We start from the raw sequence: 20,712 nt of genomic DNA, 5'->3' as shown, positions 1-20,712 counted from the left end.
CCATTCATCCTTTGATGGACTTTGGGCTCTTTCCATAATTTGGCTATTATCAGTAGTGCTGCTATAAACATTGGGGTGCATGTACTCCTTCGAATCAGCATTCTTGTATCCTTTTTATAAATACCTGGTAGTGCAATTGCTGGATTGTAGGATAGTTCTATTTTTAATATTTTGAGGAAACTCCACACTATTTTCCATAGTCACTGCACCAGTGTTCATTCCCACCAACAGTGGGAAAGTGCTCCCTTTTCTCTGCATCCTCGTCAACATCTGTTGTTTGCTTGGTTAATTTTAGCCATTCTGATAGGTGTGAAGTGGTATCTCATTGTGGTTTTGATTTGTATTTCCCTGATGGTGAGTGATACTGAGCATGTTTTCATGTATCTTTTAGCCATCTGGATGTCTTCTTTGGAAAAGTGTCTGTTTATGTCTTTATCCCATTTCTTTACTGGATTATTTGTTTTTTGGGCATTGAGTTTGATAAGTTCTTTATAGATTTTGGATACTAACCCTTTATCTGATATGTCGTTTGCAAATATCTTCTCCCATTTCGTTGGTTGCCTTTTAGTTTTGTTGATTGTTTCCTTTGCAGTGCAGAAGCTTTTAATCTTGATGAGGTCCCAATAGTTCATTTTTGCTTTTAGTTTCCTTGCCTTTGTAGATGTGTTGAGCAAAAAATTGCTGCAGCTGAGGTCAAAGAGGTTGTTGCCTGTTTTCTCCTCTAGGATTTTGATGATTTCCCCTCTTACTTTTAGGTCTTTCATCCATTTTGAGTTTATTTTTGTGTATGGTATAAGAAAATGGTCCAGGTTCATTCTTGTGTATGTTGCCATCCAGTTTTCCCAACACTGTTTGCTGAAGCGACTGTCTTTTTTTCATTGGATATTCTTTCCTGTTTTGTCGAAGATTAGTTGGCCATACATTTGTGGGTCCCTTTCCAGGTTCTCTATTCTCTTCCACTGATCCATGTGTCTGTTTTTATGCCAGTACCATAGTGTTTTGATGATTACAGCTTTGTAATACAGCTTGAAATCTGGAATTGTGATGCCTCCTGCTTTGGTTTTCTTTTTCAACATTACTTTGGCTATTCGGGGTCTTTTGTGGTTTCATACAAATTATAGAATTGTTTGTTCTAGCTCTGTGAAGAATGCTGGTGTTATTTTGATAGGGATTGCATTGAATATGTAGATTTCTTTAGGTAGTATAGACATTTTAACAATATTTGTTCTTCCATTCCATGAGCATGGAATGCTTTTCCACTTCTTTGTGTCTTCAGTTTCTTTCATAAGCTTTCTATAGTTTTCAGCATGTGGATCTTTTACCTTCTTGGTTAGGTTATTTTTAGGTATCTTATGGTTTTTGGTGCAATTGTAAATGGGATCGATTCCTTGATTTGCGTTTCTGCTGCTTCATTACTGGTGTATAGAAATGCAACTGATTTCTGTACATTGAGTTTATATCCTGCAACTTGCTGAATTCATGTATCAGTTCTAGCAGTTTTTTCATGGAGTCTTTTAGGTTTTCCACATAGAGTATCATGTCATCTGCAAAGAGTGAAAGTTTGACTTCTTCCTTGCCAAATGTGTGTCTTTTATTTATTTTTCTTTTTTTAAAAAATTTATTGTTTATTTATTTTGAGAGAGAGACAGAATGTGAGCAGGGGAGGGGCAGAGACAGAGGGAGACACAGAATCTGAAGCAGACTCCAGGCTCTGAGCTATCAGCACAGAGCCCGATGCGGGGCTTAGACTCACAAGCCATGAGATCATGACCTGAGCCAAAGTTGGATGCTTAACTGACTGAGCCACCCAGCCACCCCCATGCCTTTTATTTTTTGTTGTTGTTGTTGTCTGATTGCTGAGGCTAGAATTTCCAGTACTACGTTGAACAACAGTGGTGAAAGTGGACATCCCTGCTGTGTTCCTGACTTTAGGGGGAAAGCTTTCAGTTTTTCCCCATTGAGGATGGTATTAACTGTGGGTCTTTCATATTTAGCTTTTGTGATGCCCAACTAAATCTCTTTACCCATTAAGCAATGACTCCTCTTTTCCTCCTCTTTCCACTCATGGCAAACTCTGTTCTACTTTCTTTCTCTGAATTTAATCTAGGTACTTCATTTAAGTGAAATCATGCAATATTTGTCCTTTTGTGTCTGGCTTATTTCACTTAGCATAATGTCTTCAAGGTTTATATCTGCAGCATCTGTTAGAATTTTAGTCCCTTTTAAGCCTGAATAATATTCCATTGTATGCATATTCCACATTTTGTTTACCCATTCATCCACCAATGGACACTTGGATTCTTTCTACCATTTGGCTATTGTGAATAATGCTGCCATGAAGATGGGTGTACAAATATCTGTTTGAGTCTCTGCTCTCACTATATGCCCAGAAATGGAATTGCTGGATCATACAGTAATTCTGTGTTTAATTTTTGGTGGAACTAACAAACTTTTCCATAGTGGCGTCACATTTTATATCCCTACCAGCAATGCACAAGGGTTTCAATTTCTCCACATCGTTGTCAGCACTTGTTATTTTATGTGTTTTTGGGGTTTTGTTTTTGTTTTTATTTAATAGCCATCCTAGTGGGTATGAAGTAGTATCTCACTATGGTTCTGATTTGCATTTCCCTAATGATGTGATGTTAAGCATCTTTTCATGTGCTTATTAGCCACTTGTGTATCTTCTTTGGAGAAATGTCTATTCAAGTCTTGGGACCATTTTTTAAAAAAATATTTATTTATTTTGAGATGGGCGAGGGGAGAATCCCAAGCAGGCTCCTCGTGGCAGTGCAGAGCCCAATGATTCAGGGCTCGATTTCATGACCCGTGTGAGATCCTGACCTGAGCTGAAATCAAGAGTCAGGCATTTAACTGACTAAGCCACTGAGGTACCCCCTTATGGCCATTTTTAATTTGGGGGGGGGTTTGTTGTTGAGTTGTAAGAGTTTTTAATATATTCTAGATATTAGTTCATTTTCAAATGTATGATTTGCAAATATTTTCTCCCATTCTGTGAGCCTTTTCATTATGTTGATAGTGTCTTTGATGCACAAAGATTTTTAATTTTAATGAAGTCCAGTTTGTCTATATTTTCTTTTGTGACCTGTATTTTTGATGTCATATCCAAGAAATCATTGCCAAATCCATTGTCATGAAGCTTTTCCACTATGTTTCTTTCTTAGAGTTTTGTAGTTTTAATACTTACATTTAGGTCTTTGATCCATTTTGTGTTAATTTGTGTATGGTATAAGAGAAGAGTTCAAATTAATTATTTTGCACTTGGATATCCAGGTTTCTTAGCTTCATTTGTTGAAAAGATTGTCCTTTTTCCCATTGAATGGTCTTAGCATCCTTATTGAAAATTACTTGACCATATATATGTGAGAGTTTATTTTTGAGCTGTCTGTTCTATTCCATTCATCTATCTATTTGTCTTTTTGCCAATATCACACCATTTTGATTACGGTAGCTTTCTATTGAGTTTTAAGGTCAGGACATGTAATTCTTCCAGTTTTGTTCTTATTTTTCGGTAGCAAAATATTTTGGATGTAACATTACATGGAGAAGACACAACATGGAATAATGTTAATTAGAATGTAAAACATAGGTTTTTATGTAAGGGTGGTATTAGGAATGATTATATAGAAATCAAACTAGGGTGGTAGAATTATGGGGATTTTTTCTGTGTTCTTAAATTTCTAATTTTAAATGTATTTTGGTGCTATAAAATAATATAAAATATGAAAATAATTATCATTTATGTAATAGAAAAATGATGTGTAAATACATGTTAGGATAATGTAGCCTTTAAAAAAAGTGAATGAGAAATCAACCTCAATAGAAATTATGTTTGTTCTCACCTTTTTAGTACCATATTAGACTTTTCTATAATGAATTTATAGTATTTTTTATGTTATTGTTAACAGCTAACGTATACCTTTTTAGTGGTTATCTTAATATTATTAAGGCCTTGAGTTTATTATCTAAGCATTCTTACAGATAATTTTTCAAAATCATGTTTTATAAAGTCATTTCAAAAACTCATACATATGTTTGTAAGTCACTAGGGGTAGAGCAGAAATATGTTTTACATTATAGGTAGGCAAGCCCACTAATGATCAAGTGAAGAAGATTTTTGTACACATTTGTGGCAATGGCACAATTTCTCATATGTTCAATAGAGAATTTTCTACTTTCTCCGTAAGGTGTCATCTTCGAGTTGTATTTAATTCTAGTTAAGAGATCCCACTTAGACCTATTAGTTTGGACCAGAAGGAATTTGGCTAACCAGGAGATAGCAGAAACAATTGTACAGAAAAGTTTTTCGCAAAACTGATGTTTATCAGCATTGTGCTATGGCTGTAAAATTTATTCAGTGTTCTTTTAGTTGCCTGGACTTGAAACTGTTATTTTGGTTGTCACATTCTTTACCTTTTAAATACAAAGTCATCACTTTTCCTTTCAGCATCAGTTTTAGGAGTCCTTAGTCATTTTTACTATGTTGCAAGCACTAATCCTGCCCTAGTTATTGTAGCACCATATTTATTTGTTACTTTGTTTCACTGCTTCTCCCATTCTCACAAACTTTATTTTTTCTTATTTCTTCTTTCCATTATGTCTTTTCCTAACTTTTCATTATCTAAATTACACTCATCTTTCAAGATACAGTTTATATTGATGTCTACCTCCCCTCATCGGTCAGATATCAATAGAGTACCAACAATGTGCCAGTTACTATTAGGAACTAGGGTTATTATTTTGCACATATAATTATTTTTTGTTGTAAAAATTTACTACTGTCAATTATAATTGAATTGTGTCCTGACTGGTTTGTTTGTTGGTTGGTTGGATGGGTTTTGTTTGTTTGTTTGTTTTTGTTGTTGTTGTTGTTGTTTTTATGTCGCAAATTCCTGGAGGTAAGCGGCTTTATTTGAGATTTCCTTTATATCTTCCTTAGGTTTCTCTTTATTACTCTACATGCTGGAAACATTTAATAAATGTTTGAAAAAAAATTTTTTCCTTCATTTCAGGAGTGGCAATGTGTACAGTCGAAAGGTTGCTTTTTTTTAGAAGAAGATGGTGAAATCATTAGTCATCAATATAGGATGCAGATAGCTCAGAGATCCATGGTTTATCTTACAATTAAACCACTAAACCTGAGTCAAGTTGAAGGCAAGTTTAATTTTTTTGTGTATTTTTTAAAATATCAAATTATGCCCTCTTTGAAAATAACTTACATATTTGGTACCCTTAGTGAAGAAAATAATCTACCTAACAAACATGGTTACATACAGTTAAAGAAAGAAAGCATTAGTTTATACTTTGTGTTATCATATTTTACAAAGCAAGTATGTTGGTTTTTGTGTATGTTTAAAGCAAGTTTTATTTTAATTCGTTTAAAAACAAGAACAAAGTGTATCCTGGTTTCTTCTTGATATAGAATTAACATTTTGTTTACTAATTAATTTTTAGCTTTTCCATTTGTCCATTTTTAAAATTAATAAGTTTAAGAGAAGTTCTGTAGGAACATAATTTGGGGCAATGTGAACTGCAAATAATTTTGAATATCTCCAAAGTCCTATGTCCTATGACTTAAACAATCGTTATTAATAATCTTTACATTCCTGGTAATATTCCTTTTCTGTATATAAATGCTAGATACAAATTAATTTCTTAGTGTCTAAAATGGTTATTATTGGGGCGCCTGAGTGGCTCAGTCTGTTGAGTGTCCAACTCTTGATCTCGGCTCAGGTGATGATCTCACATAGTTTGTGAGTTCGAGCCCTGCTTTGGGCTCTGCACTGTCAGAATTGTCTCTCCCTCTCTCTCTGCCCCTACCCCACTCGTGCTCTCTCTTTCTCAAAATAAGTAAATAAACTTAAAAAATATTTTAATAAAAAAAATAAAATGGAGGGGCGCCTGGGTGGCGCAGTCGGTTAAGCGTCCGACTTCAGCCAGGTCACGATCTCGCGGTCCGTGAGTTTGAGCCCCGCGTCAGGCTCTGGGCTGATGGCTCGGAGCCTGGAGCCTGTTTCCGATTCTGTGTCTCCCTCTCTCTGCACCTCCCCTGTTCATGCTCTGTCTCTCTCTGTCCCAAAAATAAATAAATAAAAAAAAAAAATAATAAAAATAAAAAATAAAATGGTTATTATTTAATTTTTAATTAGTGAAAATGTCTTTAAGGGTGCTTTCCCTAGAAATCTTTTTGTTTGTTTTTAATGTTTATTTTATTTATTTTTGAGACAGAGACAGAGAGTGAGCAGGGGAGGGGCAGAGATAGAGAGAGACACAGAATCTGAAGCAGGCTCCAGGCTCTGAGCTGTCAGCACAGAGCCCGACGTGGGGCTTGAACCCACAAACTGTGAGATCATGACCTGAGCCGAAGTCTGACACTCAACCGACCAAGCCGCCTAGGCGCCCCATCCCTAGAAATCTTTTTAATGTTGGTTGTTCTAAGTATCAATTTTTAAAATTATTTTTACATAATAAGAAAATGTTTATTTTATTACTAGAGGATTCTTCCCTGCTCCATTCTTCTTGCCTCCTAAAGTAGAGATTCTAAAAGTTTTAACTGTGTATCTTGTGAAATTCTTACAACATTTGGTGGTTGATACTTTTTATTTATTTTGACAGAGGAGTGTGAGACTGAGGAGGGGAGGGAAGGAGGGAGGGAAGGAGGAAGGGAGAGAGAGAGAGAGAGAGAGAGAGAGAGAGAGAGAGAGAGAGAGAATCCCAAGCAGGCTTTGCACTGTCAGTGTGGAGCCCGACCTGGGGCTCAAACCCATGAACTGCAAGATCATGACCTGAGCTGAAATCAAGAGTTGGATGCTTAACCAGCTGAGCCACCCAGGTGCTCCAATGGTGGTTGGTACTTTTAAATGACAATTACAGTGATCATTTTTTCAGATACAGGTATCAAGATTGGCCTGCATATTCAATGCACATGTTAATTCTCCATATTCTTAAGAAGATCCTTTATTCACATATTTATCAAATATTCATTGAGGGCCTTATATATCAAGTATCATTTTCGGTGCTTAGGATACATCAGAGTACAAAAAAGGCAAAAATCCTTACCCTTATGAACTTACATTCTAGTGAGGGAAACAATAATAAACATAATAAATAGTAAATGATGTGGTATGTTAGTAAGTGATAAGTGCTATGGGAAAAATACAGAGGGATAGGGCATTGTGAATGCTGAGGGAATATGAGTTGCCATTGAAATGGAGTGGTTAGTGTATACTTCATTAAGAAGTTGACATTTGAGCAAAGACTTTGAAAGAGGTATATCAGTTATCAACTGCTACATAACAAATTACCCCAAAACCCACAGTGGCTGGAAACAATTAAACAACTGTTCACTCATAAGCAGGTTTACTGGATAGTTATTTTTGTTTGAGCTGGGCTTTGCTTTTCTCTGTAGGATTTACTTATGCATCTGTGATCAACTGTTGGTTAGCTCATAGCTGGCTTTACTGGTCTTGGCTGGGCTCTGTCCTCTATATGAGGTCTCAGCTGGGACGACTTGAGTCTGCCTCATATAGTCTCTTACGTTCTAGTGAGTTAGCCTGGGCTTGTTCTCTTGGTGTAATAGGGATCTGAAGGAAGGAGCAGAAGCACCTACGGTTTCCTAAGGCTTGGAATCAGAACTGGCACATTACTTCTGTTACATTCTGTTTTTCACAGCAAGTAATAAGGCAAGTCTAGATTTATAAGATAGAGAAATAGACTTGATCTCATGATGGAGGAGCAGATTCACATTGCAATGGGCTGTGGGTACAGAGCAGCCATTTCTGCTGTCTTCCACAGAAGGCAGAGGAGTAAACTTTGTGGATATAGGGCTGGTGGAGGGGATGAGTGGAGAGTGGTGAAGAGTGCAGGTGGCAGAGCATTCCACATAGAGGGACTTCTCTGTCAGAGGCTCCGAGGTAAGAGTGTGCCTGATGTTAGAAGAATAGCAAGGTGACTAGAATGGCTAGAACAAAGTAGGAGATGGAGGACAGGGAGGAACCAGGACAAAATCAGGTAGAGTTGCTTTTATTTGTTTGTTTTGGCCATAATGAAGACTTGGGCTTTTATTCTGAGAAAAATGCAGAATCTTAGGAGGATTTTTCCCATGGCTGCCCTCACAATTTTCTCCATATCTTTAATTTACAATGATTTTAGTATTGTCTAGGTGATTTTGTTTTTCTTGTTGATGCTGTTATTGTGGGGTTGGTTGGTTTGTAATTATCCTGCTTGGATTTTTGGCTTATTGTCTTTCATTGTTTTTAGGAAAATTTCCATCTTTATTCTTCAAATATTTCTTCTGCTCTCTCTCTCTTCTTCCACTTACTTGTATGGTACCTGACATTTTGTCGTCTCTGCTATACCTCAGATAAGCCAATGATTGCATCTCATCTCTCCTTAGAAGAGTTTGCCTTTCCTTGGATTTCAGGCTACTTGGTTGCCCTGGGACCTTAGCGCTGATGGGTTCAAGAAAAAATTAGAATTCTCTAGTTCATGTACTTTTTATTGTTAGGGTGGGAGCAATACTATTCCAACTCTCAACTCCATGAGAGAATTTTGAGTAGAAACAGGACATAATCTGACATATTTTAACAAGAGCAGTCAGATTGCTATATTGAAAACAGATTGAAGGGTACCCAAGAGAAAGAAGAGTTCTAGGAGGGAACTGATGATACTTTGAACCAGGAATGTAGACACAACACAATGGAGTACTACATGGCAATGAGAAAGAATGAAATGTGGCCCTTTGTAGCAACATGGATGGAACTGGAGAGTGTTATGCTAAGTGAAATAAGCCATACAGAGAAAGACAGATACCGTATGTTTTCACTCTTATGTGGATCCTGAGAAACTTAACAGGAACCTATGGGGGAGGGGAAGGAAAAAAAAAAGAGGTTAGAGTGGGAGAGAGCCAAAGCATAAGAGACTCTTAAAAACTGAGAACAAACTGAGGGCTGATAGGGGGTGGGAGGGAGGGGAGGGTGGGTGATGGGTATTGAGGAGGGCACCTTTTGGGATGAGCACTGGGTGTTGTATGGAAACCAATTTGACAATAAATTTCATATATTAAATTAATAATAATAATAATAATAATAATAATAAAGAAAGTAAAGATCCTGGATATATTTTGAAGGTTAAACCATACAATTTCCTGAAGATTGGTTATGATATGTGAGAGAAGAAAAAAGTTAAAGGTGACTTCAAGCTTTTTGGCATGGCAACTGCAAGGATGAATTACTATAAACTGAGACTGAGATAGAGAAGAATATAGATGGACAGGTTTTTTTAAGGAATTGGGGAAGGTCAGTTTTAGATATAGAAATTCAAATGGAGATGTCCAATAGGTAGTTGATTATAGTTTAACATTCAGAGAAAAGTTTCTAGTTGGAGATACAAATTATGGAGTTGTCGGGGAGCCTGGGTGGCTCAGTCGGTTGAGCATCCGACTTCAGCTCAGGTCATAATCTCGCAGTTTGTGGGTTTGAGCCCTGCCTCGGACTCTGTGCTGACAGCTCGGAGCCTGGAGCCTGCTTCAGATTCTGTGTCTCCGTCTCTGTCCCTCCCCTGTTCATGCTGTCTCACTCTGTCTCAAAAATAAATATAAACATTAAAAAAAATTTCAAATTATGGAGTTGTCAGCACATACATAGATGATGTCTAACATCTTTTCCTCCAATGCCTCTCCACAGGTAAGCTAGTGCTCGAATCTCATCACTCCTTGAAAGGGTTTGTTTTTCCTTGGATATCAGGTTACTTGGTTGCCTTGCAACCTCAGCTTTCTGGTCAATTTTTAAAAAGTTATGAGTTTTAGAAAGTGTGAATAGAGAATATTTCTAGCAAGGATACTATATATAGTTACAAATGCTATGGTATTTCTATATAAAAATGGGATGTGCATTTCTAAAAAAAAAAATCCATAGGGGAAAGAAACCACTAACTTATTTTTTAAATAGGAAAGAGTAAGTAGTAATTGCTTATTTTAAGATGTTTGGGGTTTTTTGTTTGTTTGTTTGTTTTTAGGAAAACCATCCCCTTGGTTATCCATTGATACTGCCTTGTATATTCTTAAGGAAAATGAGAGCCAAGCAAATCTACAACTCATGTGTTTTACTGAACTACGAAATAGAGAAGTATACATATTTATTTCCTAGTGTTTAATTTGAAAATATGACATGAACTCAAGTTTAAGGAATATAATAGATTTTCTATATTTGTTTTTAACTTTTGTATCTTTCCCTCCAATTAGGGTATATACAGTACTTAAGCACTATGAATATTACATGTGTCTTTTTAATTGTGATGTATTTTCTCTTGATTGCTAAGAGCTGAGGATTAGCTTTGTAACTTATGTTATGTGACATTATACTTCACTTTCTTCTCTAAATGCCCAGATGCCTCACATGTGAACATTTTTTTTGTAATATGCAATTAAAATGATTGATGCCAGTGGATTTTTTTCCCTAAATACAGGCAATTCAAGACTTTGGAAAAGTTGCTTTAGATGTTTGTCTTACTTTATATTGCTACTGCAAAAAAGAAAAACTTCAAGATTGCTATCCTCAGGCTTGACTCATATTATAGGGTTCAAAAATAGATTGATCTGAAGGAATGCTTTTAAATGATTTTATATGTTGCCCATGGGGTTGTTCTGATCTTTTCTAATTATATATTTACTCAGAGGCCAAATATGTGAGGCAGATACATAAATGTGGCTATTTATTTTATGAGGACTACAAAATACATCTGCTACACAACAACAGGAATAATACTATTCAAGGGCTTACTGCAATATCATATTTAATCTTTATACAGGTCCAATGACAGACAAACATTTCCCTGATGGAATGTTATATAAAAGTCTTTATTGTAGGCTTCTGAACAGACAAGAATAGTTATAGGCAAGAAACAAATAAAATGACACAGGTTAATGTTTTGACGAAACTCTTCTTCAGAACTGACTACAAAGTTAGGTTCAAGATAAAGTATTGTCTAAAGCAATAGTTTTTCCCATTTTGTATTGGATAAAATTACTTTCTTATGATACTGCATGTATAAAAATGTTAGTACATAGCAAGCCTGTAGTAAAGTTTGAATGAGTTTCTATTTACCTTTTTACTATATTGGCTTCTGTTTTTTTGTAATATGTCATATTTGCAAAGGATTTTTAGTTTTAGTTTCACAATTATTTTCTTTAAGAAGAGTTTTGTCTGCATGAAAGACTTTCCATTTGCCATCCACAGTGGAAATTCAAGCTTATATGTGGAGATAAGGGAAGTTCATGGGATAACATGTATTAGGAAGCAGCAAGAACTGCTTTTCACTTCTGGGTACCAGACTACATCTGGCCATTTTACAAGATTATGGTTTCCCAAGGAGGGATTTGTCAATCTTTAGTCTTCAATGACCCTAGTTTTATTGGGTTGCTTCTTGTAGCAAAATAGAACATGGTATGGTCACTTTAGGATGATTATGGTTCCTCTGACTTGTGAGGGCAGAAATAGGACTGAACCCAGAATTCAGAAAAACAACTTTATTTTGTGTATGAGTCCCCAGGATGACCTAAAATACATCTGTGTTTTGAAAGTTTTTGGACACAATTCCTGACAGAATTCCCTAGGGCTATTCTGTGCTGAAGGGCCAATAGCTGTTTGCTTAGCTGTTATACATGACAAGAAAATGCTTAGACTTAATATATTTGACAGAGATAACCCCTAGGTTTTATAGATGGCTGTTTGTTTCCATAAAACACCTAGAACATTCATAGAGAGATGTCATTATGCTTTCTTTCATGAAACTACAGAATAAAATGTTTCCTATACAAATGTCCTGTCACTCATTATAAATATACTGTGATGGAAAGGAATTTTGTATAAGGTAGGTTTATCTGGGATTCTGCCGTCTTATTTTATAATCCATATTAATTACATAAATAATAGTAGTATTGCAGTGCTTCTGTCTACATAATTGGATTCTTACAAATACGGCTTACAAATATTCTTACAAATAATGAATTCTTGAAATATATTTTTTACTTTGTGTTCTTGAAATCTGATTTACAAATCATGTATTTATATTTGAATCAAATTATGGAATTGTAAAATTATTTTAAGATCTCTCTCTTTGCTTCCTGTTGAAGATATTTATATCACAAACATTTTTGAAGATTATTGGGAAAGCTTTAGAAGTTATACAACTTTTTACCTGTTACAGTTTTAGGCATTTATTTTTAAAATATACTAAGAACTACATCTAATGGTCTTGTGCCAGGACTTCCATTAATAACCAGATTTTGAAGCCTGTAAAAGATTGATAGACGCATAATAGAGTTGGTGAAAATGGATAAATTGCTTCTAAAACTTCCCTTTCAGAAGAAAGATGAAAAGTCATTAAAACTCATGTTGGTTGTTGTTTTTTGATTCTTTTGAGAAAAGGTGTTTGGGTGGACTGGTGAACTAGGACCTGGAATTTACTGGTTAATTCCTTCCACAACTGGCTGTAGGCTGAGGAAAGAAATAAAACCAGTAACTGAAGAAGCCCAACTTGTATATAGAGATGAAACAGGGGAATTATTTCTTACAAAGGAATTTAGGTAAGTTTTGTTTATTAAGGTTAGAACTGTAAAATCTAGTTTATTAAGGTTAGAACTGTAAAATTATAGATCAATAGCCTGTCTTCCATCCTTTCCTTTGGCCAGCTGCCAGACCCACCTGCAGATCCTAATTCAATAATTCAACTCATTCCCTAGGCATCTGAAAGTGATTTTCCGTTCATGAGTCTGGGATTGCCACTCATTTCTGAGTTCCACACATTTGGCAAGTCAACTTGAGTCACACATTTACAGATTTCTACCTGATTAGACACTTCCTTAGAAATAGATACTGCCAGTTGCACCATTAACTTAGATAACCATCAAATATGAAATCTAAATACTCAGGTAGTTCCCTTATACCCTAGATATATACAATAATACCTGGTAGAATAGGAAGAAGAAAGTAGATTGGAGAAAGGAAAAAAGAATGATGGAATTACCTACCATTCATTGAGTTACTACTATGTGTTGAGATACTGTGGTTGTTTTAGAAGCTGTTTGTCTCAGACTAAAAAATATATTTGGATATATTAAGTTCAAAAATTGTTTAATGTCTTGATATTACTTCCTCTTGAAAGTTGTCCTCATAGAAACATTCAGTCCAGTTGCCATGCAGACAAATAATTTTCTATTTATAATTTTAGGTCAACTTTATCAGATATATTTGAAGTAATTGATTTGGATGGAAATGGTCTTCTTAGTCTTGAAGAATATAATTTTTTTGAATTGAGAACAAGCGGTGAGAAATGTGATGAAGATGCTTGGGCTGTCTGCCGAGGTAAGCACTTTTCTTCTCCTTAATGCATATATAAAAAAAATAGCACCCTTTCATTTTTAAGAAGTAAAATGTCAGACTTCTCTATGGAATATTATTATAGCAGTTAGGACAGTGAAAAAGTAGTAGCATTGTTTATAGTTCATAAAAATGTAAATATTTATTTTCCTTAAATTTATAGTTGGTATAGTATTCAAGTTAAAAGAAAATATGAATTACTTAAATGTCACTTCACTTTTAGCCTATGTTCTTTGGATCTTAGAATGGAAAAAACTTTGTCTCCGCTCTTGATACTAATGAAATGGAAATGGTCAAGAGCCCCAAACCGTGCCCAGGAGAGGGCAGCAAAGAGCTAATAGGCTAACGCTTGACTAAAAAGCAGTTTCCAGCAAGTTCTTTATGTATGTTAAGAATTCTTTAGTTGTTTTTTGTTTTGTTTTGTTTCGTATTTGAGTTGAATTATGAAAGCACATCCATGGTGGTATGGAAACCAAAAACATCATGATTGGCAAAGAAAACTATTGAGAAGGAGACAATTTCTGTTGTCTCTTAGGAGGAGTTTGGGAAGATGGTAGGGCTTATGTATTTAAGCCAAGGACTAAAAGATCAAAGGGGAAAACCAAAAGGCATAGCCAACTATAGATCACAGAATAAGGCCAAAATGCAGTCAGGAGACAAATTAACTCACATATTGCTGTCACTGGGGTAGAAATGTGTCCTACTCCTTTGGTTCTTAAAATGGTCTAAGCTTGGCGAAATCAGTGAGCCAGGTGGGAGTTTGATAAATCTGTTTAAACAGCAAGTAAGGTAGAAATATTATTAATACAAAGGTTTTCAAAAATATATCTATTTTTAAATGAAAGAGATACACTATATAAACTTTATATATGGTATACTCAGCAACAAGAAATGAATATTGATTTATACTATTAAACTTCAAATAAGAAGGTTTGTAATATACAGAATATTATTCTTAGGAAGATATAATCGTCTTATAACGTTAAGAATACAATCTTTTGATTCTTTATTGTGGCACTAAAACATATTCAATAAGAATGAATCATAGTAGGACTTTTTTATGGCAAAGTTTTTGATAAATAAAATTTTAGTTTGATAATTTAATTGGTAGAATTGATAGTTAACATTTTTTGAGAATTTACCACATGTCAGTTGGAAGCAGTCTATACAGCAACTCTCTGAGGTATGTACTATTGTTATTCTCAATTTACAAATAAGGAAACAGAATCAAAGAGGGTAAGTCACTTGATCAATGTTATATACCAAGAAAATTTCACAGCTGAGTTTTACACCCAAGCAGTTAGACTCTAGAACCTTGAATACCCTGCTACAAAAAAATCCCCAAGAATGATTGACTTAAAAAATGATTTGAAGGGAGAATGTCCCCTTCACCAACATCAGTAATACTGCAAAGAATCAGGCCTTTTAGGTTCTGAAGTTTTTATTTTTATAGTCATACGTAATATTAATTTTATGCAACTTTCTCTTTGATAATAAGAAAATATTTTATCTACCTGTAAGATCATTTTAATAAACTTTTTTATACTTAAAGGTGCCTTAATTTTTATCATTTTTTATTAATAGATTTTATTTTTAGAGCAGTTTTAGGTTTACAGTAAAGTATCAATAGATTTTCTCCTCCCCTCTACCAATTTCTCCTATTTTCTGACATCTTGCATTAGTATGATACATTTGTTAAAATTGGTGAACTAATGCTGATGCATTTTTATTAACTAAAATCCATAGCTTATATTAGGGTTATATTGTGCTGTACAGTTCTCTGGATTTTGACAAATACATAATGCCATATACCTGCCCTTACAGTATTATACAGAATAATTTCATTGCCCTCAAAATCCCTTGTGCTCTACCTATTCATCTATCTATTCGTCCCTTCAAACCCCTGGCAACCACTGATCTTTTTACTGTCTCTATAGTTTTGCCTCTTCCAGAGTGTTATATTGTTGGATATCTTGCAGTAGATAGCCGTTTCAGACTGGCTTCTTTCACTTAGCAGTGTGGATTTAGATTTCCTCTTTTTGTTGGCTTGATAACTCATTTCTTTTTAGCACTGAATAATAATTCCATTGTATGAAGGTATCAGTTTATTTATTCATTCACCTATTAAAAGACATTTTGGTTGTTTCCAATTTTTGGTACTTGTGAGCATAGCTACTATAAATACTCATGGGCATATTTTTGTGTGTATGTAGTTTTCAGCTTGTTTCAGTTCATTTAAATTCAATGATCACTGACGCAGTAAACCTATGTTTAACTTTGAAAGAACTGCCACATTGTCTTCCTAAGTGACTATACCCATTTTGTATTCCCACAGGAATAAATGAGGATTCTTAGTGCTCCACATCCTTGTCTGCATTTGGTATTATTAGTGTTCTTAGATTTTAGCCATTCTAATAGGTGTATATCTTGTTTTAATTTGCAATTCCTTCATAACATATGATCTTCTCATATGCTTGTTACCATCTGTATATCTTCTTTGGTGAGGTGTCTGTTCAGCTCGTTTGCCCGCTTTTTGATTGAGGTATTTATTTTCTTACTGTTAAGAGTTCTTTGTATATATTGGATACAAGTCTTATCAGCTGTGTTTTGCAAGTATTTTCTCTCAGTCTGTGGTTTGTCTTTTCATTCTCTTAGTAGTGTCTTTCACAAAGGAAAAATTTTTAATTTTAATGAAGCCCCACTTAACCATTTTTTTCCTTTCATGTGTCATGCTTTTGGTTTGTGTGCTTTTGGTGTTGTATCTAAAAACACATAGCCAAACACAGAATCACCCAGATTTTCTCCTGTTATCTTCCAGAAGTTTTATAGATTTGTGTTTGGGATCTGCAACCCATTTTAGTTAATTTTTGTGAAAGACATAACATCCTAGCGTACATTTATTTTTTTTGTCTGTGGATGTCCAGTTATTCTAGCACCGTTTATTGATACAATTATCCTTTCTCCTTTCAATTGACTTTGCTCCTTTGTCAAATATCAGTTCAGTATATTTGTATGGGTCCATTTCTGGGTTCTCTGTTCAACTCATTATTTGTCTCATCTTTTGCCACCACCACACCGTCTTGATTACTATAGCTTTAAAGAAAGTCTTAAAGTTGGGTATTCATGAATTTATAAAAAATTAATGGAGGATTGAGAATTTTAAGTTTTAAAAGTCTGATAGTTTGATAGTCTCTATAGTATAGTATTCGGTATATTTTCCTTGATAGTAATAAAATTTGTATTAATATCAAATATTTTTTTCATCTTTCTTTATTACATGCAAGCTCCATCCTCCAGTTTAGTGGCTACTATTTCTATGATCTAATTTAAATTTTTTTTTTTAACGTTTATTTATTTTTGAGACAGAGAGAGACACAGCATGAATGGGGGAGGGGCAGAGAGAGAGGGAGACACAGAATCGGAAGCAGGCTCCAGGCTCTGAGCAGTCAGCACAGAGCCCGACTCGGGGCTCGAACCCACGGACCGTGAGATCGTGACCTGAGCCGAAGTCGGACGCTCAACCGACTGAGCCACCCAGGCGCCCGTCTATGATCTAATTTAATCTACATTTACTTTTTTCCTTGCAAAATTCTGTGTCACTTCCTAAACTCTGTAAACTTTTTAAACTATTAATCAGTCAGTTTTAAATGGCTGTGTCTCTGCTGCTTTTTTCATAATGATGTATACAGAAGAGATATATAAAGAGTACCCATTTCCTTTGGATATATTACAGTTGGAAGCAAGAAAATAAAATCTTTCTTGTTGGGCAGTTAACAGAATATAATCCATAATGAATAGCTATTTATTATCTATAATAGACAAATTCAGGAATTACACATGTATAGATACTTTGAGGTGAGTTTAGTTTTGCTTACAATGTTAAAATGGATTTATTAAATAATAATATTAAAATAGATTTATTTGTCTAGGACGTTCATAGAATCCAAAGTGTTCCCCATTATCTAACAGATTTTTAAGGACCAGGGACAATTTGGTTAAAATTAGAGTAATTAGGCATATCGCAGTCCCCTTAAATCTGACACCATCCACATCTCCCCTTTGAAACACCATTAATTTGGGGGGTATTCCATCAAATTCATCCAGGTTCTGCTGGCTTTAAGGGGTAAACATATATGAAGCATTTTAATTTTTAAAAATATATAAATCAGTATATACTCTAAATAAGCAAGCAGGTTGGGACTTACCCATAAAAATTACAATTTCCTCTAATTTCAGAATATATTTGCAATTTATAACTTCCAATTTTTTTGAAAGTTCCGAAAATAAGGCTTCCATTAAATAAGGCTTCCATTAAAATATTTATGAAAAATAATATATAATAGATCTTTTATTAAATGTATGAGTTTTAAAATTATGTAAGAAAGAAACTTTTGGTTACTTTAACAGACAATTTTGATACAAAGAAGAATGAACTAACAAGACAGGGCTTTATGGATCTCAATCTAATGGAAGCCAATGATCGAGAAGGAGATCCTCGTGACCTTTGGGTAACTCTACACTCAATGGGCTACAATAAAGCTCTGGAACTGACAGAGGTAAAGCAATCTGAAAGTTTTGCAGTGGTCCTAATACACATAGTATTTTACTCCACGAACACTTTCCTACCACCTGACTTTTGAATTGGACACTCAAATCCTTGAACTTTAGTATACGAATGAATTGTGGTTGCACCGGCGTGTTTCTGCTAGTTTGTGCAAGTTCCCATTGTTACCTGAAATTTAGTTACTATCAGTATTTAAATAATTCAGGAACAAAGGAGTTTGAGCATATAATATGGGGGGAAAGTTTGGTGGTTAAAAAAATTCTATTTTTTATTTTTTATTTTTATTTTTTTATTTTTTTATTTAAAAAATTTTTTTTTTCAACGTTTATTTTATTTTTTGGGACAGAGAGAGACAGAGCATGAACGGGGGAGGGACAGAGAGAGAGGGAGACACAGAATTGGAAACAGGCTCCAGGCTCTGAGCCATCAGCCCAGAGCCTGACGCGGGGCTCGAACTCACGGACCGTGAGATCGTGACCTGGCTGAAGTCGGACGCTTAACCGACTGCGCCACCCAGGCGCCCCAAAAAATTCTATTTTTTAATTGGTGATGGCTATTTTAGTTGCTGAAGTCTCATTTCTATAGGGAAACTCTTTGTCCTAATAGAATAAGCCTATCTTAGAATAAGGGGGATGTGTCTGTATGAGAATTGGAATTCTGATCTTTTGATAAAAGATACTCCTTGGGTTATTATTTGTAAAATACTTGGGATAGTTCTTGGCTAATGTATAGCACTGTGTATGTGTTAGCTATCATTATTAAGACTTTCAGTAAACTGGAGAAATAGTAAAAATGAGGCCTTACTTCTTAAAGTCTATATTTTGTGTCAGGTTTAAAATAAAGAATTCAAGAGTTTCAGGCAATGCATCACATAACAGTACATTTGTTGTTTATATTCTTAAAAATAATATCTGTCCTTTCTCTAAACAAATCAACTTAGGAGGGTAACACTAGCTTCAACACACTTTAAATTTTGGGTGTATTGAGACTTTGGTTTAATTCCTAGCTTTGACATCATTGAAAATCCCTCATAAACCTCTTTTCTGAGAAGTTCTGAGAATAATTTTTTTTGCCATTTTTATTAATAAGAGGTTAAGAGTTACAATAACTTTTTATATCTTACTTTATTTTTTAATGTTTATTTATTTATTTATTTATTTATTTATTTTAATTTTTTTTTCAACGTTTTTTATTTATTTTTGGGACAGAGAGAGACAGAGCATGAACGGGGGAGGGGCAGAGAGAGAGGGAGACACAGAATCGGAAACAGGCTCCAGGCTCCGAGCCATCGGCCCAGAGCCTGACGCGGGGCTCGAACTCACGGACCACGAGATCGTGACCTGGCTGAAGTCGGACGCTTAACCGACTGCGCCACCCAGGTGCCCCTGTTTATTTATTTTTGAGAGAGAGAGTGAGCACAAGCAGGGGAGGTGCACAGAGAGAATCCCAAGCAGGCTCCACACCATCAGTGCAGAGCCTTGTATGGGGCTTGATCTCATAAATCATGAGATCATGACCTGAGTCAAAATCAAGAGTCAGATGCTTAATCGACTGAGCTACCCAGGCACCCCTATGCTTTCACTCAATAAGAGAAATTAGTTAAGAGCAATTTTAAGACATTTTTTTGCATTTACTTATGTCATTGACCTTTGAAACCATAGGCAAGAAGTATTTCTTAGATAAAACTTTTTAAGTTTGTTTATTTTGAGAGAGAGAGAGAACAAGAGAGCATGCTCATGAGTGGGAGAGGAGCAGAGAGAGAGAGGGAGAAAGAGAATCCCAAGCAGGTTCCACGCTGTCAATGCAGAGCCTGACATGGGGCTCCATCTCACAAACCTTGAGGTCATGACCTGAACCGAAATCAAGAGTCAGACGTTTAACCGACTAAGCCACCCAGGCATCCCCAAGATGACGCTTTTTAAATTTAAAGTTTATTCTTCATTTATTGAATAAATAATACAGAAATACCATTGAAAATGTAAAAGGTAAACATATATAGTGAAAATGTCAAAGGAATAAGAGATCACTTCTCAATAACAAATAAAAAGACAAAAATGAATTGATTATTTACTACAAAGGAGTATGCTCGTCAGTTATAGTCTGCACGACTATAAGTGGAGCAGAATGTTCCTCTTATTAGGGGAGGGTTTTGAGGAAGCATGGTTACTCAGGTGAGACTGTTGATTGGTTGGCACTCAGCAGTGTTATTTATTCACACGAGTCCTTGATTGTTTAACTTTCAAAAGTGAGGAGCTGATACTGGTGGGCTTACAAAAATGTGTTTATTGAGATGAGGTTTTCTAGATCTTTTGAACAGGTTTAAAACCAGTTCTGATGACTACTCATTATCGTGACAACAGAGGAGTCAGTTGTTTCCTAAGTTTGTGAGAACTTTTTAATTCCCAGCCTTCCCTTTTGATTTTCATTCAGTTAAAGTTGTAGAAGAAACTTTCAAAGATTCACTCAACCACTATTGTTGGTTCTTTTCAAAGAGGTTTCATCTGTGGGGATCTGATTTTCAGTTTTGCATTTATCATGGTTTCATCCTGTTTTTGTCTTTAAGTCATTTGTTGGGACAGTGACTTCTACAGAAGCATTTGAAGACTCTAGACAACATTTAAACTCTGAGGCAAACAAGTATACTAGAAGTATTATAAGAAGGGAGTAGAGAGCACTCCAGAATCATAACCCCAGGTTTTCCAGGCTTGACCAAGAAAAGTCCCAAGGACTCTTTAAATCTACTTTGTATAT

At 35.2% G+C, this 20,712-nt stretch overlaps 1 protein-coding gene across 2 annotated transcripts in view; it reads left to right on the top strand.

Annotated features, from left to right (window-relative positions):
* EFCAB7 (EF-hand calcium binding domain 7) overlaps window positions 1-20,712 on the top strand; it is a 48,319-nt gene that overhangs the window by 19,948 nt on the left and 7,659 nt on the right. The window contains exons 7-11 of one of the 2 annotated variants that reach the window (XM_058717137.1): window positions 5,034-5,175; window positions 10,036-10,145; window positions 12,447-12,604; window positions 13,249-13,382; window positions 17,805-17,953. In XM_058717137.1, the coding sequence (XP_058573120.1) occupies window positions 5,034-5,175; window positions 10,036-10,145; window positions 12,447-12,604; window positions 13,249-13,382; window positions 17,805-17,953 (693 nt within the window). The remainder of the gene's footprint in view (window positions 1-5,033; window positions 5,176-10,035; window positions 10,146-12,446; window positions 12,605-13,248; window positions 13,383-17,804; window positions 17,954-20,712) is intronic. The other variant, XM_058717138.1, reaches the window with a different exon arrangement.

Source organism: Neofelis nebulosa, chromosome 2 (assembly GCF_028018385.1).
Source record: "Neofelis nebulosa isolate mNeoNeb1 chromosome 2, mNeoNeb1.pri, whole genome shotgun sequence".
NCBI classification, from domain to species: domain Eukaryota; kingdom Metazoa; phylum Chordata; class Mammalia; order Carnivora; family Felidae; genus Neofelis; species Neofelis nebulosa.
Note: the sequence above shows the minus strand (reverse complement) of the source record. Positions and strands in the feature narration are given on the sequence as shown.